The 23,403-nt window shown below is 44.4% G+C and overlaps 1 protein-coding gene across 5 annotated transcripts in view; it reads right to left on the minus strand.

Annotated features, from left to right (window-relative positions):
* Positions 1-23,403, minus strand: part of qki2 (QKI, KH domain containing, RNA binding 2) — a 68,063-nt gene that overhangs the window by 42,212 nt on the left and 2,448 nt on the right. For all 5 annotated transcript variants that reach the window (XR_009706111.1, XM_061227311.1, XM_061227309.1 and 2 more), the window contains one exon: positions 9,962-10,104. Coding sequence is in view for 4 of the 5 variants with exons in the window: in XM_061227309.1 (XP_061083293.1) it covers positions 9,962-10,104 (143 nt within the window). In the remaining variant the exon portion in view is untranslated. The remainder of the gene's footprint in view (positions 1-9,961; positions 10,105-23,403) is intronic.

Genomic DNA, 23,403 nt, shown 5'->3' on the forward strand with positions numbered 1-23,403 from the left:
CTGCAAAGCTCCTGAAGCTACAGAAAGTCTGGCTTCCGGAAGTGGCGGCTTGGTGTCTGTAGGGGGCAGTCTTAAAAAAAAAAAACGCCCCCAAAAAAACACTTCCTCAGTACAGTGATGGGGACACTGTGTGGAAGGGACAAGACATCAAACTGAGACCACTGACTCACTGCACCCTTGAGAAGACATCACAATGAATATGGGGTCTGGCACATTAACATTCAGAATGTGGCCATCGAATCATTCGCTCAGAGTCAGCGTATTTAGGTAATGAATCTTTTGCCATCCAATTCAAGGGATTTTGGGGTGAGTTTTCTGGCTTAAAATATGTTTTGGCTGGGTATTTCATATTGTAAACCTTTGAGATCCATGGGAGTTGGGATAGAAATGAAAGCCATTATTATTCCAAGTTTCCCAGTGGTTGTCTCAGTGCACAAACCTTAAAGTTTTTTGTGATCTATTCGGTAACCTTGCCTGCTAAAATCTACAACAATGTTTGCCCGTGTCTCTTCCACAGTAATTACAAGGATAAGATTTTGAGCTAGAGCTATATAATCTCTGATCGATCCATTTTTATGCACATTTACCAGCACTTTACCCTTGTCACAAATAGCCAAATCCATAGTTTTCTGTTCCATTCAGAATGCCAGGCACTGTATGACAGAAGTACTTCAGGGCAACTTAAATGTTGTGCGTGAACAAATTAAAAAACCTCTGCCGACTCCCCAGCCAAACATCCAGTTCCAGTGACCTTCCAAGAGCAAGTTGCAAAACCATAACATGAATGGTCCAGCAACTCATTTCACTGTAGGCAGAGCATCCTCATCACTATAAGCAACCTTCACTGGCGCTAAGCCCACCGCTGGTGTGAATAGCTTAATGAGCTCAGTAAAAAATCAAAGATCCAACGCTGAACCATTTTTCTACATTTTGTTTATTCCCAATCTGGAATCTGATACTGTCTGGGAAGCCTATACTTGTCTAAACGGCACACTCCTCTGTTGCTCTGTTTGAATCCATAGTTCAGTAAATCTTTTACACACCACAGACCACACAGGTTTTAACAGGAGGTACTATTGTAGAGTCAGAAATAACCAGACAAAAACTGCTAGGCTGTGGTCAACAGGCTGTGGTCAACAGTCAACAGAAGGGGCGAAGCTAAAGCTAACTTAAAAACCCGCGCTATCTTTAGCGTGCCACTGCTTCGGAACCCGTCGTACTCTGCTAATTGCATAGCCTGGCCTTGAACTTGCGTACACTGGAGAGCAGGCATTAGCTTCTGTGAGCATTTACTTTCCGCAATCATATGAAGGATAAATAAATACAGGGCTTTCAGTCATTCTACAATCTTAAAATCAATTTTAAAAACGTGAAAGCAATCTTTGCAGGCACCAAACTATTTCCGTAGGTGTACGCAGTAGGTTATTTATGACATATCTGGATGGCAGTGATACCGGCACGCTCAACAATCAAAAGGAGGAATGCTTGTTTTAGCGGTTTCGCTAGCAGCTGCAGCTTCAGGCCTGATTTACATTATGAGGGTAAACGCTTGACTCCACAAAAACCTTGTCAGAGCTAGAGACTAAATTTACCCTAAATCAACCCATTACATGTGAAACGGCACAGAAACTAACTAACGCCCTGCAAAACAAACTGTGGAGTGATGTCCTGGTTCCATTTCAGTGAAACTACACCTCCCTTCTCCTGGGGAAAACAGCACCTCCCTAAACATGTCTCCGGTCCTGTTTGAGTGCAATACCTCATCTGAACCTAAACAGAATTGACCAAAATAAAGCTTCATGCCTCACAAGTTAAGCAGCTCTAGAGATTGATATTTGATTCCCTAACAGTTCCGCAGCCTGACACATGCACACACTCATCAATCTCAGTCATACGCACAGTACAGGTTTAAGAACAGCCAACACATTCAGTGCAACTTCACAATTCTTGTGTTGTGCTTTCATTGGAATGACTGCTTAATAAAGCAGTTATGAAAGCTTACAAAACAAATGTCTTACGATAGCAAGAACAGTCATTTACCACTTTTTCAATTATCTTTCACACATGGTTCTGTCACTCTTTAGCAGTTGCTCATGAATGTTTTATAAAGAGGCACGACCATCTTCACCGATGTTTTTGTCTTTAAAGACACCATGAGCTAACATACAGAAGAGTGTGATCCACAACCCAAAGGTGTTGTGCTCTAAAATCTGGTTACAATGATTCAAGGCCCCATGACTAATTCCCAATTCAATTTGTCACAGCTTCTCCTATGGACTTGTCGCTCCCTTCCACACTGCTATTCTGGGTAGTCAGATTAAAGGAATTTGCTCATTAGTAAAGACAAAATGCACTGTGTGATTTTAGATGAATAGGTGTAGCTGTGTGTTACATGTATTTAACAGACTCTATACAGAGTGACATACAACCAAGAAACTCCAATGTAGCTAATACAAAAATGTTATGCTTCCAGGGACTATATCTGTCTAAATTACCCAATTACTCTCCAAAAAGTTATATCCAATCTCCTTTTTAATTTGAATCATTTCCTAAAACACATGCAAGCTGAGACAGCTGTGCTTGAGGAAAACAAGTACTGGCTCCATAGAAAAGAGAATATGTATGCATACAATTGTGTAAACACGATAAAATGCAGGTATTGATATGAATAGCCTCCGGAAATATAGCATCTCTGTACATCGCTGCTGACAAAGAACAAAAACTGGGCCAAATTAAAACATACACTGAAATAATATGAATTAGTATTACAAAACCCCAGAAAGCAAACTGTCCCTTTAAGTCTAGAGTAGAAGAGCTATGACAGTAGTTGGGAAGAGGCTTGTCTGGAGTTTGAAGGAACCCACAGTGTGGTTTAAAAATATTTTTAAAACTTTTCAGTCCACACGTCTGGATGCATCTTCTCCGAAACAACACCTTGTTTTATGCGGCTCATTACTGTCTCCGTCACTGCAGGTGGGGTTTCTTGGACTCACAGTCTAGTGGCAGTTGGAATATAAGGGCTACACAGCTTGGTTTGGGATTGTACTTGAAGAAGAGGCAGGTAAATTTGAAGCTGGGACAGACAGCCTAGCAGACAGGCGCACATACGCTCTGCGTGTTTTGAGCCCTCTAGCCCCCTTGTTGCTCTTTAAGCTATTTAACCTTATCTGTCAGAGGGGTTGAGTGATAAAACCGGGCAGCTGTTTCTCATTCAGAGTCACAATGCATTCTCTTCCTTTTAAAGCCCACAGCCTCACCAGCACACAACGCAGGGCACAAGCAGGTGCCAGGGGTCACGCAAACCTGCTGCGGTATATTTAGCTCTGATCTAGTACTGCATATTCCTGTGCGAGTACGTGAGTGCGTGTGTTTGGGAGGGGGCGCATGTGTGTTTGTGCTCTGCATGAGTGCGTGTGTGTGTGTATCTCTGTGTAATCTGCATGAGTGTGCATGCTGCAGCGTGTGCGTATATGTGTGTGTATCTGTGGGGGGATAGCGAGCCTGTTTGCATGTACTCTGCGTGGGTGTGCAAGAGTGCGCATGTCACATCCTGTGCCCCTGTCTCCCAGCGTTTCCCTTTACATTACCTTTGTTCTTGTGTTTTTTGTCCCTGCTCGCTTCCCATATCCCAGTACTCACCTGTGTCGCAAAATCTGTTTCCAATCACTCACACCTGTCTATTGTTGTGGTTAATTTGTCTGTGTATTTAAGCCCGCCTGTTTGTTAAACTCTTTGCCAGAGTGTTATGTTTCCCCTGCGGTTTTCTGCCTGCCTGTTTCATGTTCTGGGCCGGTTTGTGTACCCCAACTTTGTCTTATGGATTTGCACTTTTATTCTTGTTTGGATTATCCACTATCGGACCCGGAATAAGTTTTTCGGACTTGATTTTGTACTTTTGTTTGTTTGACCGGCCTACCCGTGTTTGACCCACTGCCTGCCTTTTCGACTACGAACTTGCTTATCTGCATTGTTTCTGTTTGCCGGTATTCAACCTTTGCATGTATTGACCACAAACTGTTTAATAAAAACACTTGCTTTGCCAAGAACTTGGTTGCGATTGGTCCTTTGTCCATGTTCGTGACAACTCATGCACTGCTTTGCCTCTGTATTGCAGTCGGAATGTTGAACTGATAAATAGTCAACATTCAAATAACGGTTTTCATAATCTTTCAGGCTGCTGGGCTTCTTCTGGACTGGAGATATCCAAAGGACATGCTCTCAGGATTGGTTATCACTTCAGGACCCAAGCAGGACTGCGATAAGCAGTCAAGTCAAATTTCCGAAAAACCACTTTCAGATGCTATGTTCCTGATATCTGGAATTTAAGTAACTAAATACCTTAGTGTTTCTAAATGAAATCAAAGTGATGATAAATAATTTGGTTAGCATGAATTGTGAGTGCTTGAATGTAATAAAATGTTTTAAGTAATTTTAATTTATTTAATTTATTTTTTTAAGTAAAGATTTTTGTATTAAGTAAGCAATATTGTATTGTTTCTTTATTTATTTATTTTAAATATTACTACTCATTTTCCTTTCAAATTAAGCACACTTGTAAAAGAGGGCACAGGCTCCAGGTTTAAATAAAGAAAAATGAATGAAATGAAAATGCTGCCATCTCCTCACTCCTGCCCTGAGGTTGCCCGTCTGTGTGAGCCCTCACTGCAGAACCTCTCTCTGTGGACAGAATAAACATGAGGCCAGTGATAACCGAAGCGGAGTGAAAAAGGGAGGAAAAGGGAGACAGCAAAACGGGGGCTGTGGACAGAATCCCTGTGCACTTCCACTCAGGGCCTAGAAAATAAGTCAAAGCAGTCAACAAACTGAGCGAATCCTCCAGCCATCATTCCCGAATAAGAGAGTCAACAAACTGAGCGAATCCTCTAGCCGTCATTCCCAAATAAGAGAGTCAACAAAGTGAGCGAATCCTCCAGCCGTCATTCCCGAATAAGAGAGTCAACAAAGTGAGCGAATCCTCCAGCCATCATTCCCGAATAAGAGAGTCAACAAAGTGAGCGAATCCTCCAGCCGTCATTCCCGAATAAGAGAGTCAACAAAGTGAGCGAATCCTCCAGCCATCATTCCCGAATAAGAGAGTCAACAAAGTGAGCGAATCCTCCAGCCGTCATTCCCGAATAAGAGAGTCAACAAACTGAATAAACTGTGAGTGAATCTCCCAGTGAATAAGGCGGCAGCGCTAGGGCATGGGAGGCCTCCGTTCCCCGATTTGCGATGATGAGCAGAGAGAAAGGACGGAGACAGATGGAGAGCAAATCGGTGGCAGCTCATGCGCAAAATCTAGGTTAATTCTCCTGACCCGAAAGAAAATGAATAGAGAATGTAAAAAAAGAAGGAATTAATATTTGAAAATTTGCAAACCGCGGCAATCCTACTGTAAGGTGAACGCAACTGCGCTATTTGCCAAGCGTTGTGCAATAGATCTTAATTATATTTTCTCGAAACCACAACAAAGCGGAGAGGAGACCTAATTGCGGTCATGAGTGAGAGTAAGCAAGGCGGCCTGTGAAGTCCTCCAAGGTATTTTATTATGAAGATAAATGCCTGAGTGCGGGTAATAGGAAAATTAATCATTTCATGGATTGTAACACCACTCATCCCTAACTTCTTTTCAAGACGTCTTTTGTTTTCATTACTGTGGAAGACAAGGGCTCGGGCGAGGAAGGAAGAAAATATAGGCTGCGCTGCACTGCCTCTGTAGTTATGCTCTTCAGAGGATTTTTTAAAAGTTTCCACTGTTTTCTTTAATGCGCTGGTACTTTTTTTTGTCAATAGTTGATTATGGCAAGCTGAAACGGGTCAGCTATGACTGATTGTCTTTTGGCTTCTATGAAAGCCGATGAGGATTAGACAAAAACAATAATTGATGACTGAGAGACCAAAGGTTCGTTCCCTGGCACCCTTTAACACTCACAACACCCCGATGCCCCCCCCCCCCCCCCCCACAATTCTCTCCTACCACTCTGCACCTTCTACACTGCAGACGGCTTAAAAATTTCCTAGGTGCAGCTGGTCTAATGAGAGAGAATCACCCCAGTCCTAAAATACATCAGCAGCAGAAGCAGCAGCAACTACAACAAAGGCGAATACCGTTATCTGCTGCTCATCACCCCGCTTGTCGCTACCGTTTCGGAAAAGAACAGCAACAGGGACGGGCGTGCATGATGAATGGCAAACTCCGCCACATCCCCCTCCCCCTCCCCCCCCCCCCAAAACAAGGATTGGGCGTGGAATCGGAAGCGTTGACGCCAGTGGGTCTCTGAAACGAAAACTATGAGCAGATTTAGACCCCCCGCGAGGCAGCCGTATTCAAAAGGACGCGAAAGAAAGAACGCTGAATGGGGAGACGTTTTTTTTCCTCCGATTCCATTGGTCGGCTCCGCCGTGCCGTTACCATGGCCGGGTGAATCGGATCCTGGGTGGGCTGGCAGAGAGCCGCGCTGCCACAATGCATTCGGCACGGCGAGCTCGCTCACAGGCTGCGCCGCTTCTGCTCCGGAAACTTCCGGAGCCCTGGCGTCGTAGGGGAGCTTGTGTCACATTCATCACAGCAGAAATGGCCCGCGGGGAAAGTGGCCGTGAGCACAGAATCGTCCTCACCCCCTCTGATTTTTACCATAACACCATCCTACCCAACCCCCCACCCCTGCCTTGATTGTACCAATTCTGCGTGTGGTGATTCTTCAAATGAATACCAAATCGAGCCCCCGTTGCAGCCCTGAGTTCTAGAGGTTTCCGTTGCTATGTTGTCAGACTGGTTCTGCTGCCAAAAACTTGTTAGTTTTCTGTTTTTCTGCTTTCAATGCTGACTAAAGGCCTTGGACCCTTGAGGGTATGGGGGATTCTGAAAAAGTTTTTAATGTGGCATAAAAGAAGAATAATCTCAAAAAAGTATGACCATGTAACACAGTTATGTGTTCTTCACAACAGTGTCGGGAAAGGTTCAGCCCGTGAATGAGGTGGTGTTCATGTGACTGTAAGGCCACAGCGTCGACTGGACAAAACGTGTTAGCCCAACCCCACCAGTGTGTGATGCGTCCTGACGTATGCAGGGGATGGAGCGTTCCTTCGTGTCCGTCATGCAAACGTCGTCAGCAGATTGTCAACACACGACCACCGCTGTGATGACAGAATGCCATCTAGAAAATGAACCAGAAGGAAACAAAACCAAGGAGGGATATGCACGCTCTATCGAACCATTGCGCCTATGTGTGCTCTACAGAATGACTGTGTGTGCTCTATAGGATTACTGTAGCTGTGTGCTCTATCAAACCACTGTGGCTGTGTGTCCTCTATAGAATGACTGTGTGTGCTCAATAGAATGACTATGGGTATGTGTGCTCTATAGAATGACTGTGCCTATGGGTGCTCTATAGAATGACTGTGGCTATGTGTGCTCTATAGAATGACTGTGCCTATGTGTGCTCTATAGAATGAGTGAGGCTATGTGTGCTCAATAGAATTACTGTGTGTGCTCTATAGAATGACTGTGGGTGCTCTATAGAATGACTGTGGCCGTGTGGGCTCTATAGAATTACTTAAGATGCTCTTGCCTTATCTGTTTGGTTCCTATCGATGAACCCCCCTGTGGATGATCTGATCTGTCCTTCAGAGCTGCAGGAGCCCCTGCAGGCCCTCCCCTGCTGTCCTGTCGCTTCTCAGCCACAGCTTTGCCCGTCTCCGACGACCCCCTGACGAAAAGTCTGGCCGACGCTCGCAAACTCAGCGCTCTCTAGTGAACTGTACTGCTAATCCCGGCTAATAATAATAATTGTAATTTGCTATTTAGCTGAGGCTTTTATCCAAAGTGACATGCCGTTGATTAGACTAAGCAGGGGACAATCCCCCCTGGAACAATGTGGGTTTAAGGGCGTTGCTCAAGGGCCCAACAGGTGTGTGAATCTTATCGTGGCTGCACCGAGGATTGAACCCACCAACCTTTGCGGGTCCTCGTCATGTACCTTAGCCCGTAGGCTACAGGCTGCCCCCCATATAAGCCTCTCTCAAGATGCATGACATCACTTGCCGCAGGGGTATTGTAAGTCACTCAGTCAAAAAGCGTCCGTATTTGCACTTCATTGTACATCTCTGGATAAGTGCATCTGCCAAATGCCTGTAATGTAGTGTAATGTCTGCCGAACTGACACTCCTTCCCTCCCCCTACCTGCTCCGAGCTGAGCGTGTCGATCATTACCTGAGCCTGCTTAGGGTCCCCGCTGTCGTCTGCACCTCAATGAGGACATTAGCGGAGTCCATCTGTGTAGTGCATGATTCATTTGCCTTGTATGAGCCTCCATTTTAGGGTCTCTCACTTGGCTTAGATTTGAAATATGATCGATCAATCCATCGTCTTCTACTTACAGTTACGGAGTAGAATGTTTGGCTCTCCGCTCACAGAGTCAGCATAGGGGTCAATCCGGTGATCGTTAAACTCGACCAACTGCTTGTGAAGGAAGGAGCAGCCTGTAGCCTAGTGGCTAAGGTACATGACTGGGAGCCGGAAGGTGGGTGGTTCAAGGCCCAGGATAGCCAGGGTAAGATCTGCACAGCTGTTCGGCCTCTTAACCCTGCATTGCTTCAGGAAGGATTAGCCTAATCAACTGTAAGTTGCTTTGGATATAAGCATCAGAATATCCATTATAATATTATTATTAAGGAATAAATGCCCAAATTGAATACGTCAAATGGATCCAGACTGCTGCTGGGACTTAAGCCTGCACAATTCTGGCTATAAGCCCTGCTCCCCCAAGCTTGGCTTTTCACATAGCTCTCTATGGTCCTCCGCTGGAGGACTGAAACCTGCAGAGATTAAGAATCAGCAGTCATAGGAAATACATATCATGATGGGAGGCAAGACACTAAAAGGTTCTGAAATGTATAACGCTAATAGCATGGAAGCAAAGGGGTGGACACATGGTGGGATGATTTGTTACAGGCATATAATTAGCCCCTTGGCCTGTGCAAATAATGCAGAACGCTGCACTTAATATACAAGCAATTTGCCCTTGGCCTGGGTGTCCTGCCTGCAAACCAATAAATACCTCAATGCAAATCTAAACATCTATAATGAAGCGAACTCCTAATCCTATTGTCTTTATTAATGGGCCCAAAGTAATTGAGATCAATCAGCCGCTGGCTCATACTGTACTGATGGCTGAATTCACTTCGCAACAGGTGATCCGACTGTAATCACCTCAGGGATTGTGGGGGGGGGGAAAAGAAAACAATTTGCAGTTTGTTATTACGTGTACTACACGTCGCACGCAACTACAGCAGTCTGGAAGAGGCAAGGCGTTAAGAGAAATTCGTATTCTCTCCGCGGCAAATCCGGTCATTTAGGTTCGCGGCAGAAAAAAAACAAAAACAAATTGGAGGAGAGCAAACAGAAAATCAGGATGAAATCCCTTACGCACAAGCACGCGCTCAGAAGCAGGGGAATGGCGTCAGGCGCGCAACGCACCGCCATCATCCGAGCAGCCGGGAGCCGGAGCGTTTAATTATGCGCGCCGACTCGGCGAGCGAGTAAAATATGGAACGCGCTGCGCAGCTGCAAACAGCTGTTGTAAACATGTCGCGGTGACAGTTATGTTTCCACGTACCCGGCGTTTCCGTGTGCCTGCGCTGATGTATGAACTCGGCATTGGACCGGAGTCGAGGGCCTGATTTCCCAGCAGACCTTGCAGACCCCAGCTCCGCGAATAGAGGGTACATCCAACACCCCCAACCCCAACCCCCCCCGCCCTTCCACCTCGTTCTGACATCCATGAAAACCGGGCTATGTGATTTCCATTCCATTACCCCCCCACCCCCCCTTCCCCCCCGGCACTGGAAAAAAACAGAAAACAGCATTCTTTAAATATTCGATTACTTCTCCGCTGACGAATCTGCCTTTATGTATCACCCCGTGCCTGTGACACCGAGGTGACCGAAGGCCGTTACTCACGTCGGGAAATTCTTTTACGGGCACGTAGAGCTTCTCCTGCAGCTGGGCCACTGGCCCCACGGCGTCCGGCAGCTCCGAGCTCCTCTTCTCCGTGCTGCCATTTAGCGTGTCGTTGTACATGTCCTTCCGTACCCGCCCGATTTCTGAGGGAGAGGAGGAGAGGCTGCTGTTACAAGACGTATTATCTTCATCACAGTCGCTGTCATAGGGCAGGCTGTAGGGCTCGGGAGGGTGGTGGTTTGAGCCCCGGTGTAGCTACGAGAAGATCCGCACAGCTGTTGGGCCCTTGAGCAAGGCCCTTAACTCCCCACCTTGCTCTAGAGGGGACGGGCCCCTGCTTAGTCTAATCAACTGTCAGATAAGTTACTGTAATGCTATCTTCTCACCGATAACCTGCACCATTGCCAGAAAACATGTAAAAATAAATCACCCAATGTTTTGTTAAATAGGCTATTCGACTTGTTTTGCAGTTAGCATACCTGAAACCTTACCAAACCACACTGGTATATATCCTTCTCAACCAAAAGTACAGAGAATGCAGGTTCATTTTCCCTTTTATTTATTCTTAATTCTCAAGACACCGTTGAGTGAGTCAGGTGTTAAAATATATATTTATTAAATAAACACTGAAAATGATACGGTAATAGTTGCTGGCTGACACCGACATGCTGCTTCCAGTATACTGACATGGAGAGTATATTTATCCGTGGGGTATAGCTGAGGTAAACCTCCAGCATCAAAGCTTAAACAGCAGGCTTATCATAAACTTAATATAACCTCAATAAACCCAGTATTGCCTGAGGGTCTTTTGTAGAGTTCTTTCAAATCCCAGCTTAATACAGGCGCGGTAAACTATCTAAAATCTCAGTTCCTTTAGGGCCCCGCTTTTCCACACACTCCTGAGAATCGTCTGTGCAGACATACGCTGCCTGCTCGACCAAACAGCAGAGCAGAGCTTGCACCGCAATATAATAACTGCTTTGCACACCCACACATCCAATACACTTGTACACACTTACACTCACTTGCGCAAATGCAAACTCTCAAAAATGCATATAAACAGACGTACACACACACAAACACACCCTTTCTCTCACACGCACACACAGCCAAATGCACCCAGTCACACACGCCCCCCCTGCGTTGCTGAGGTAAAAAGTGTTATCACACCAAGGACGATAATATAATCATCATAACGATCTGTCACTTATTATCAGCAGTCACACCGGAAAAGACATGTTGGCTAATCAATTCTTTTCAAGTGCTCCATCTCTGCCTCGAAGTGCAAATGCTTTTTTTTGTTGGGTTCATACACTTTGTAGTTGGCGCTTCAGTGAATGCAGTGCCTGCACCACCCACTAGCATCACTCTATTTGCGTGTGTATGTGTGCAAGTTTTGTGTCTGCAAGCCAGACCTGGGTCAAAAATGCATTGTTTTGGATTCAAATACTTTTTTACAATTTACTGAGCTTGTCTGGTGTATTGGAACCTATGAAAGACGAAAGAAACTGCAAATCCCTGCTGTCTGATCCTCACGGCCAGCTCAATTGCACCAGGCAAGATCAATCGAACACAGAAAAGTATTTGAATCCAGAATAACGATGCATTTGAGCCAGGTCTAGGACGTGCAAGTGTGCATGTCTGTGCGTATATGTAATTATCAAATTATTCCCAGTAGTTACTACTGGCGTCTTATGAAAAGAAGATATGGCCATGATGCTCTGACCCATGGACAGTGCGTACAGAATATAAATGCTCGATATTGAAAAAGCCCTCTGGTGCCTGTTGAACTGAAGGAATATCATATAAAAACTACACAACTGATTAAATAAACTGATTAAATAGGCACACTGCGCAAATAAACCGGATTCGGTTCACATAACATTTGTGCTCTTTAATGTAGTAAATATAAATATAGCTTTAATATAGCTCTCAGCATGACCTTCAGGAAAAATGGCCCAAAAACCTATTGTTGTCATGTCAACCTCATTTATAGGAAAATAGCCATCATATTCACAATGGAGGAATGTAGCCATATCCTTAAGCGCCATCTTAGCAAACTAAACAAACAAACGTGTAAAACATTAAACATAATTAATTTGAAGTTACTGAATATCTGTGGCAAAAGAGTGATGTGCTCAGTCTACTAGTTCTACCCAATGGCAGCATGGGAAACAGTGTTTTTGTCTAGCACAGAGCGAGACAAATACGATTCAAAGTCCCATTGCGATGCTCAACTTATTGGTAGGTTGAGGTCGACTACACCGACGCTTGAAATAAGGTCTTCCAGCAAGGTAGAAAGCTGACAAATCCAAAATCAGAAAAGGTGTAGCCTACAACCACCTTGCTTGGGTATAACTGTCCAACAGAGGTACACTGAGCATCAGTATGCTCTGTTGGTATTTACAAATGCAATAGTAAGCGAAACTTAAAGTAGCATGAATCATTACAGGCCTGGGTGGCATTCAGCCTTTAACATCTCTATTCCACGGTCAGGGTGAATACTCAATTCTTATTGGATGCTAGGTGGCGATTACTTTTGTATAATCCTTCAACGTTTGGCAGATAGTCCCGATCAAGCCTTATCACCAATCTCAATTCATACACTGCCTGCAATTTGCTGCAATTTAAAGAGAGACCCAACACCATCAGTATACATGATACGCGTTAAAAGGTTGGTTTTTTTAAATGACTTTGTCATTCCAATAAAGCAACCGGCATTTTAAAATTGTGCAAGTCGACCTGCAGATGCACTCTGCCGAGGGTTCTTTTCCCCCGCATCATGTGTTAAAACCATCTAATGACCACCTCGTCGTGGATTATTCCTTATACACCCGGCCACTAGAGAGCTCCTTCTTTACCAACATTAAACCATTGCTTCTAATACCACCCGAAAAGTTTTCAGAATCAAACTTGGCACCGCCGGAAACACTTCAGAAAGAATGGTGTACGCTCATCGAGATTGCTACAAAAGGAGGGGAACAAAGAAGGCACTTTGAATGTCATCTTTGAGGGCGAAATGAAAAAGGCTCAGTTGCTCGTCAGTTGTCAGTTGGTTGGATATGGAGCACATCGCAGCGAGAGCGTGAATCCCACACCCACTCATTCTGCCAGGCTTGCCAAGTTCATTCGCTAAGACGACAGAGTTCCCAGGCCAACAGTGATCGTACCGCCGTCTGGTTGAGCGGGACCGGCGGTCCTATAGGCCTTTATGAACAAAAGTCAGTGCTAAGAGTACAGATATAAAACAACCAGAGGGGAAATTAACGAGCGTGCGCAGGGAGATGAAGCAGTGTGGGACCTGGTTAGTTCAGTTCCATTCTGCATTCCCAAAGAACCTGAAGAAAATACGTAAGAATGTTTGTGTAGGCCGTGCCCTAGAGGGAGAACCTGCGTGAGTAGATGCACAAAGAGGCAGAGGAGGAATGTGCATTCATAGAGGCCCTTCCCTTTAGAGGAGGGGTGGGGGGGTGGGGGTGGGGGGGGGGGGTCTTATTCCAAGGCTGCCACAGTCTGGAAGATCAGACGGTCACCTGACTGGCTCTAAACTCTCTGTCCTTCTTTCCCTCTCTCCCTCCCCCAGGAGCAAAGTCAGCGGGGCGGGAGGTTCCATTACGCCTGTTTGTTTACGGGACACCTCTTATTACACCGTGACGTATGATGATCGCCGAAAGTGTCCTCAAAGAGTGCCGACTAGTTCTACACACCTACAAGCGCAACATTACTCTTCCCTGTTTCAATTAGTGTACAGGCATATCTCTGCTTTAACTACAGTCACGTATTTTACCTCCACTTTAAATACAGTGCAGTGATGTATCTGTGTTACAAAAACAGTGTCGTGACTTATCTGACTTATCCCTGTTCTAACTACAGTGCAGTCACTCATCTCATTAACTAAGTGCAGTGACTTATCTGACATATCTATGTTCTAACTATAGTGCACTGACTTATCTATGTTCTAACTATAGTGCACTGACTTATCTATGTTCTAACTACAGCGCAGTCGCTCATCTCATTAACTAAGTGCAGTGACTTATCTGACATATCTATGTTCTAACTATAGTGCACTGACTTATCTATGTTCTAACTATAGTGCACTGACTTATCTATGTTCTAACTACAGCGCAGTCGCTCATTTCCTCATTAACTACAGCGCACTGACTTATCTTCATTAACTGCTTCAAGGTCAGTACTCAGCAACTCCGGGATCTCATGCATTTCGCCAGTCCTACGACCATCGAGTAATTCTTGTGCACCGACTTGCTGTCATTCTTTCTGATAACCAAGATATTTTTACCTCATTTCTCTGTCCCCTTGGGCTCTCCCACACAAAGACACAGAAAAACAAACTGAAAGCAGGCAGACACTATGTTTGGGTGTATAGAAATTCCTAGGTAACGCATTTTTATAGTGCCTTCATAGGACAGAGGCAGAATGATGGCGGGCTCTTTGATGGGTGACCTGTAATGTTGCCCCCCCTCCCCTGTCCACACACACTCCCACACAGCAGGGTCAGGTCTGCTATAAATCTATCTTATTCTCTGCACCACTTTTCCCAATGTAGCCTCGTTTATTGAAGAAGTGATGTGCCTTATTTCCAATCTCTCTCTCTCTCTCTCTCTCTCTCTCTCTCTCTCTCTCTCTCACACACACACACATACACACGCTTGTGAGCCTTTAAATCAATACACATCTACACCACATAATTCTAACCTAGATATCTGAGACGGTAGTTGAGGCTAGTGTCTGAAAATGTGCAATATATAATAATAATCAGGTAATGCCATGTATAAAAGAAGATGGATACTGTATGAAAACACACGAGGAAGGTAAAATTCCACCATAACTTTGACACCGTTCATTTATGGACAACTATGATATCCAAGTCCTTGAATAGAACTCCCAACTGCCTCGGAATCAGGGAAACGGTCACATCGAGAAAATCTGTCACAGCAGACCCCTGCTGTCCAAGAAGGCCTTTACAGAGAATTATGATAAACATTAGATCCGTATAGAGTGAGAACATTTTCCTTCTGTGTTTATACCTCCAGCCAGGGGGAGGGAGGCCGGGTGTCAAACAGCGTGACCATCTGGATATCCTCTTTTAATTTTTACCAAAATTAGAACCGCGGTTACATCATGTTTTCTCATGCAAAGCGCCATTCACTTCTCCTCACTAAGTGCGCAGCAAATCAGTCCTGCCGCGTTAATACTCGTGTTGTTAGCTGGGAGGGCTAAACTGGAAATATTCTGTCCGTTAAAAACAGTCTGAGGAGATGGAACATTGCTTGCAACTGCCTATAGTGTGATGTCATCAGAGACTAAATTGGCAAGATGTTAATCGTCTCTTTATTTTTTTTTTCCCCAGTCGGATCAGAGAATTCCGCCCCAAACCTCATGCAATTGTGCAAATACCCATAAAAAAAAATATCCACCCCCTACCCGGCTAAATTAAAGTCAACAATGTTGTGATGTTTATCGTCATATGTGATAATGAACACAAAACAGACTAGGGATTTTGTGTATGGCATTTTACTGAGCTAAAATATTTGCAATGTTCTGATGATAATCCAGGCACAAATGTGAAAAGATATTCATCCCTGAAATCCCTGTCATCTTTATGGGAGTGAAGGGACATATCCTCCCCCCTGATCACCTCTCAGTTGGGAAAATCCATAATGTACAATTAGCCCAGTCACCTTGGAGTAGACAACTTACTGTGTATTAGGGGTGGACAGAATGCCGTCATAAAAAGCACCTGCCTTTGGGGGAATGATATACAGTACTGTGCAAACATCTTAGGCACATTTCAAGAAAATCCATAAAGAGATGCTTTGAATAATGAAATTAAGTTTATAAAGATAAATTAAATCTATAAAGAGCAGTAAGCAGTTAAATACTAAATCAAATCAATATCTGTTGTGACCAGTCTTTGCCTTTAAAACTGCATCAATTCTCTTAGGTACACTTTTCTGCAGTTTAATAAAGAAAATCAGCTGGTCGGTTGTTCCAAGCATATTGGGGAACCTGCCACAGTTCTTCTGCAGACTTTGGCTTTCTCTCTTGCTTCTGGCTCCCCAGGTAATCCCAGACAGCCACGTTTTTATCTGAAAAGTGGTCTATTACTTAATGTGTTATTTTATTTAATGAAATACAAAAATGTTTAACATCACATTTGTTAGGAAAATGAATGTTTGGAAACTTGCTTTTGTCTACTGACTCATAAATGCAGAAAACAAAAAATAAGCATCTATGACCCAATTTATATAAAAAATAATAAATAAATTTATGGTGCCTAAGACTTGCACAATAATGTAGGTATAGTGATATGCCAGCGTTTTAATACTAAGCTTTCAAGGAAGCATAAAACGTAGATAAAAGTATGAGTTTTATATCATTTGACATCCTCTGACATGATCTGTTATGCCACCTTGTGACAGCCATGTTAAGTCATGTGATTGACAGTGTTATGTCAGCTTTATGGCGAGGAGTTCAAGTAAAGTGTTACCCAAAATTCAATAGGCCAATGAACTAAATACAAGAATGCAAGGATTCACTGTTTATTGTCTCTATATCTTAAAAAAAATGAATTCAAACAGAATTTAAAAAATACAAACGTATCAGTAGGGTTGGCTTGCTAAATAAGTTAGCCAACACCCAAGGATGAGTGCCAGCTAGGTTTGCAAACATAACACTGTAATCTTCATATCAACTTGACCTATAGGGTACTGGAGGCTTGTTTGAAGAATTCAGTTCTGACTCTGACGAAGACTCCTCATGAGCAGAAGCTTCACAGACGATTGCCGACTGATGCCCGTAACCTTTACAGCCACCGAAATTCAGTTACACAAACTGAGCATAGATTACTTTATTACAACATCAGCGCTGAAACACAATAAACGGGCAGTATAAATTATCCCAAATGAAATAACGTGGTAGGAATCTGACGAACAGGCCGTTTGGTCCGCTCAGTCTTCTCCAGAACACCGCAAAGTTTGACGCATGAAAACTGAGATAGGCACGGAATGGATCGACAGTCAGAGCCTGCCTTTCCGCCATGTTTGTCAATATTGAAATAGGGGAGAGCAGGCTCAGCGGGTACACGGCAAGTCGACGGGGGGTGCAGAGGGAGACGGTTTCCTCGCCCTGTACGTGGGCTGTGATGGATTTGGCTGCTGAACGCTAATGAAGTGGGCCTCTGGAAAGACGTTGAGTCCCCCTCTCCGCCCGTGCCGTGGAATAGCGCGTCTCCCGGGTGCTTTCTGACTCTGTGTTCTGCTAATTGCGGTTAACAAATAACCCTCTCATTAGGGTCATCTCCTCTCCCCTCGTTAGCCGACAGCTGTTACGGTGGTGTCGAAAGAGGCTGAGCTCCGTTGCTTATCTCACAGACGGTAATGGGCCCGAGTGTGTTTTGGTGAGGCGTGTGGTCGTGGGGGGCTCTGTCGGTTGAATTCTGGGAAGTTTTGTGGTCTAGGCCTTGTTCATTTGAGTAAGGGCAGGGAAAAGCTTTGCCAGCCAAACATCTCAGTGAATTCCTCAGGTTGGTACCCAAAATTCCAGGAATTTTGAAATTGGTACATTTTCCATGGAATTCTGTGAGAATTCATAATATATTTTGAGGGAAATTTAGTTTATTTTATTCACACTGATTGCTACTTCCCTTTTTTAATCAATTTGTCATTCATTGAAATGTTCTTCAAGATAAATGAAAACAAGCTTTAACATTTTTTTTGTAGATGCTTGCTCTGAATTTTAACTCAGTAATTTTGCAACATTGCTCAAACATTTTTCGACATTCTTTCATTTATTTTATATCCTTTACTTCTGTTAGGAGGGGAAATATCACGTAGCCATACATCCGAAGTTATTGTTGATGTTAGAAGTCAAGTCGGCGGCCTCAGCAGCCACAGCGTTTTGATAGTGCCCGCTCCACGCTCAGCTGTCCTCATAACTCGCTGTTTTTGATAAAACCGTCACTTCCTCCTCCGCGCCGCTGTCAAGCTGTGCGGTAGTCTCCTCTGCACTTGGTTCAAACGGTTTTGGGGTTTGCCCGCAGAGCCGGCAGTTTTTGTACTCTGCTGCACACTTTTACAGAGGCACTGTAGAGAGGAGGCTGATGCTACAAACTGCAGGTACACCCAGGCCTCAGCAGGGAGGTGCTAAACTAACAGAGTGTAATAACTCGCTACAGCAAATGAGATACAGCGATTAGGGAATTGTTTGTTTAGAAATGAGGAATCACTCTCCCATAATTTCAGAGGAGAACCTGGAAAGGAATGCAGTGTTTCCGCGTGGAATGCAGTGTTTCCCATGGAAAATGTCCATGCAGAACTGCTACATGTACTGAACACGTATCATTATCGTTGGTAAGGGCAGATAACCACATTACCACTGGTGCCGGAATGTTTTCTCTGCTTTACCGCAAGTAAACGGCTCGCTGCACAAACGCTGCTCGACAACGTTTACCGCATTACCTGTGATAACCCGACAACACTGACGACTGCATCAACACGAGCACCATCAAACCGCTCGCTGTAGAAAATCCAGTGCGGCCCTCCAATCCGAACACCCACATACGTACCAACCCAAACAGACCACACGGCCAAAAATCTATAACATATGCAAACCGCGTCCTCTTAGTGGAACAGGACACTCTCCCGAAGGGCCAACTGCTCCTGTCGCGGTGGGGTGTCTCCGACCCGACGCTTCCCAGCTGTGTCTGCGTGGCGCTACCGCAGATGCATTATTCCGCTCCTGAAAATGGCGATAATTAAAAAAGAAATACAATACTGATTTATTCATTCGTTTGATATCTCTCAGAGCTGGCGCAGCAAGAAGCATACAACGGCCCGAAAGGGGGAAATGCCACTTTGGAGATTCGTGTATGATCAATGGAGCACTCCTGCGCAAGCTGCCGGCAGTATTTCATCCCAGCCGAAGGCGGAATAGAGCTGAGGTCCGCAAATCCGGGGTGTGATTTAGAGCCAGACATTAGCAGAGAATAAAGCTACGATAATACACGCTGTCTTTGGTGTCTCGACGGAAACCCACAGTAAAGTTAGACGTGTGCAGAGGTCGAGCCTCGGTCTCATTTGAAGCAAATTATACATTCCCTTTTTTTAACGCCGATTCTGCGATTGCATATGCAAGCCCACCTGTTGGGTGCTTAGAGATCAATTGCAGCGTTTCGGAAGGTGTGCGGTATATACACACAGTGAGCACTTTATTAGGTATTTATTAGACTTATTTTTTATTCTTCTGCTGTTGTAGCCTATCCAATTAGATTGAAGCGTTGTGTGTTCACAGATGCTCTTCTGCGCACCACTGTTGTAATGTGTGGTTATTTCTGTTACTGTCACCTTCCTCTCAGCTTCGACCAGTCCGGCCCTTCTCTTCGTACCTCTCTCATTAGCAACATGTTTCTGCCCCCAAAACTGCTGCTCACTGTATGTTTTTTGTCTTTCACACCGTTCTCTGCAAACTCTAGAGACTGTTGCGAGTTGCGTATCGCAGGAGATCAGCAGTTTCTGAGATGCTCAAACCACCCTGTCTGGCACCGACAATCATTCCACGGTCAAAGTCAGAGATGCTCCTCTGCATACCACTGTTGTAATGTGTCGTTACTTGCGTTACTGTCACCTTCCCGTCAGCTTCAACCAGTCTGCCCATTTTCCCACATTCTGGTGGTTGATGTGAACATTAACTGAAGCTCCTGACCCGTATCTGCATGATTTTATGCACTGCACTGCTGCCACACAATTGGCTGATTAGATAATCGCATGAATAAGTAGGTGTACAGGTGTTCCTAACAAAGTGCTCTGTGAGTGTATGTGTATATCTGTTTGCGAGCAGCTGGTGCTTCTCTTCACGCCCGTAGCTCACCAGCTGGGCTGTGCTACCGCTGTGCAGGAGGGCCGTGGGCCTTTCTGCCGCTGCCACATGCAGACCGCCGGGGCCTACCGGACCACAGGGGCAGCTATTGCGCAGTGAGCCTCCCGGCTGGAATGGGCGCAGCCCTACTACGAGTAACCCAAGTACGAGCAACACTACTTGATGTATCCACCTTAATGGCGTGTTCGGGTTCTTGATAGCATAACCATCTGGCTCTATCCTGGCCAGGCCACCTCTCGCTCGCTCTCTCGCTCTCTCTCCAACTTCTGCCTCTCTCGCTCCAACTAGTTGTGAAAAACAGGGCGATGTTACATCAGACATTTTAGGGAAACATTACAATAAAAGCCGATCCACAGGACCTATGTCATTCCGAAATATGGTCCAAAACATTTCACTAAGAAAAGGTTCTTCAGCAGGATTTGGCACCAAAGTGTAACAAAAAATTCTAATTAGGAGACGGAGCTAACTTACTAATCATTTGGAGGGTGCATTTTTGGGGGTGAACCTTAAACTGGTTAGCAGTTTCTTAATTTTTCTTAACATTCCCAAAATGTCATTGAACATTAGTGATATCCGTTTTGCAAAAACTGTCCCGACACTCACGCAGAATGATCGTGAAACTTTGAATTGAAAGCCACCGTTTTCACTGGGAGAGGGCCAAGAATCCCATTAGATGCTCAGTGCATCACTGCTGGTGACAGCCCTGGGACACACCACGTCGCCGCACCGTAAAGGCACGCACAAAAGAGAGAGAGAAAAGAGAGAAAAGAGAGAGCAAGGGAATACATAAAAGCACAGCGGTGCAGTTGTGCTAACTCGATGTGTGTATCTGTATGTAGACAGCGAGAGGTACCCCATTAAGCACTGAACGTCTAAGGAAACAATCTTTTTATTTCACTTTTCTATTCTTACTTTTACTCTTTTTTTTAACACATTCATTTGGAGGAAGAATCACTAAAAGGACGACCGAGGCCGTTATAGTAAACACGAACACCGAATGTGAATAATCAGGACAATTCTTTGAAGTGGTCTCCTGTTACTACAAATGATTAGCTGTTGTTCCAGCACTTGCGTTTTACTTTCACACCATCGCATTGTATTCCGTTATTTCATTAAGCACATTCTTTGGAGGAGCGCAAGTGTACGTCTGTAATTCTAAGCTGGTCTGAACCGAATGGGCAGAGAGACAGTAATGGCAGGGCATCACAGACCTGGGTAATGGTGGCTTGAGTACTCTGCAGTCTTAACCAGAAGAGCTACTAAACTGTCAGATCTCCGCAAGGCTCTTCACATCAAAAGGCAATTTGTTACCCAGTATTTCATGAAAATAAAAGGACTTTATTATACGGGACAGGCTTAGGACATTGTTACCTGATGACATTGTTTCAGTCGTTGCCTAGCCCCGCGCAGTCCGATGAAGTCAAGGCTGGGACAAGATAAATTTGTCACTAAATTAGCCCACTTGTTTTGATGCCGTGCCTTAATCCAGTTCAGATGTGTTTTCTTTCCCCGCTTCCGAATGATTGATCTTTTAAGTAGAGCCTGTGAATGCATGTGTCTGGCTGTTAAACTGTCAGCTCTTCATTCTGAAAAATTATTAGCAGTCGGAGCTAAAAAATCTTTTGGGACATGAGCAAACATCAGTAGGATGAAAAAAAAAAAGTAAAGGCAATGCGCTTCAATGTTCACTGTCACAGAGGTTTATATTTAACGGGAGAGCGCAGTGGTGTTCGGTATCTTGGCAGTTGAAATACAGTAGTGGAATGTGTCTATAAATATATTTAACAGTCTGTTTATTTAGTCTATTGTTTATTTAGGTTTTGTTTTTCCTATAATATTAAGTGTGGACAACAATACTTTATAGATTCAATGTAATAGCATAACCATCAGGCTCTATCCTGGCCTAAACAACAAGCTCTCTTGCTCTCCCTCTCTCTCGATCATCCTGTCTCTCCTCTCTTGCTCTTTCTTTCTCTGGGTGCAAGTATAAAAACCACGGTGGCGACATCTTAATTCTTTCCGGAAACATTTTCAAAACCAGTCCATAGGCTCATCTCATGTATTAGCCTACATGCCGTTGCATAAAATTGATACATTATTTCAACATTATATGCACACTCATTTGTACACCAACATTTCTGCAAACCAGTAATTCAACAACATAAAGTAACTGCCTTTGGCAACGATTGGAAGCAGAGATTCAGTATTGTGCTGAAAATATTTAGACTTTGGTGTTGATCTGGTCTGAGATCGACAGCATGCAGCGTGGTGTTAGAAACGAAACCAGTTTGTTCTGGTTAAAGGCTAATGATGACACCTCTCATCACACTCTGAAACTAAATTAGCAGATAAATGTTTCTCTGGTGCATTTCCTTCAGAGATACAGGATAGAAATGCTAAGATACACGGTGATATAGGCTAATAGGTACATTCAAAGACAGAGACAGGCTGTGGTGTTTTTTTGGCCCTTCAGACTAAGTTTAGACAACAGCAGTAAAAAAGGGAAATGAAAATGCTGGCTCTGGTCAACTTATTTATATTGTTGCCGGACGTATACTTCCACATTAGACTCTACTGAAATACTTATACAAATAGGCAGACAAACTGCATCGAGCAATGACTCTCAGTTCAAAGGCAATAATACATTCGATCTATGTCATAGCCGGGCATAACATCTGTGTGTGCATTTCTGATACTGTAATGCAGTGTGCAATGTAAGTGTCTAAGTGTGTATGTTTTTGTTTGTGCTTCAGCATGTACTGTGTGTGACAGAGAGAGAGAGAGAGAGAGAGAGAGAGAGAGAGAGAGAGAGAGAGAGAGAGAGAGAGAGAGAGAGAGAGAGAGAGAGAGAGAGAGAGAGAGAGAGAGAGTGTGTGAGTGTGTGTACGCATGCGCAATAGTGCGCAAGATCAGGGTGGCAGGGGTTAATGGCCATCTACACAGCCGCCACCCCCGCAAACCACGGTTCTTCGCACAGATAATCCACTCTGCATGAGGGGAAGTGACAAACTCTGGCCCTGTTTTCACAAGCAGCTGTGTCCAGGTCATGCACTAGCGCAGTGGCCTTCAGTAAGACAACCCTGCAGTAACTAACAAAGAGACTAAACATACGTGTAAACACTTGCTAATGCCGTAGCCACCAGTGAGGCCCGGAGAGAGTGGAGGTCACTGACAGCAAAGCAAGCTTATGGGAGGGCCAGGACTGATATTGGCCTCAATTCACCAGAGCCTGTGCAATTCATTTTGCAACGTTGAGGACAAATGGTGATTTTTATCCAGGCCCCAGTGAGCAGAATTATTACACACCATTATAATTATTACACAATCAATAAATAATGTGCTAACCCCCATGTTCCCAATTGAATGTTTAAATAACATCATTAAACAGATGTTGTGGGAGAAGTGCATTGACATACATAAAGAGAGGCAGATGGAAAGAGAGGGGGGAGAGAGAGAGAGAGAGAGAGAGAGAGAGAGAGAGAGAGAGAGAGAGAGAGAGAGAGAGAGAGAGAGAGAGAGAGATTGTGGCTATACAGTCACTCTTGTAA

This window comes from Conger conger, chromosome 2 (genome assembly GCF_963514075.1).
Source record: "Conger conger chromosome 2, fConCon1.1, whole genome shotgun sequence".
Lineage (NCBI taxonomy): Eukaryota > Metazoa > Chordata > Actinopteri > Anguilliformes > Congridae > Conger > Conger conger.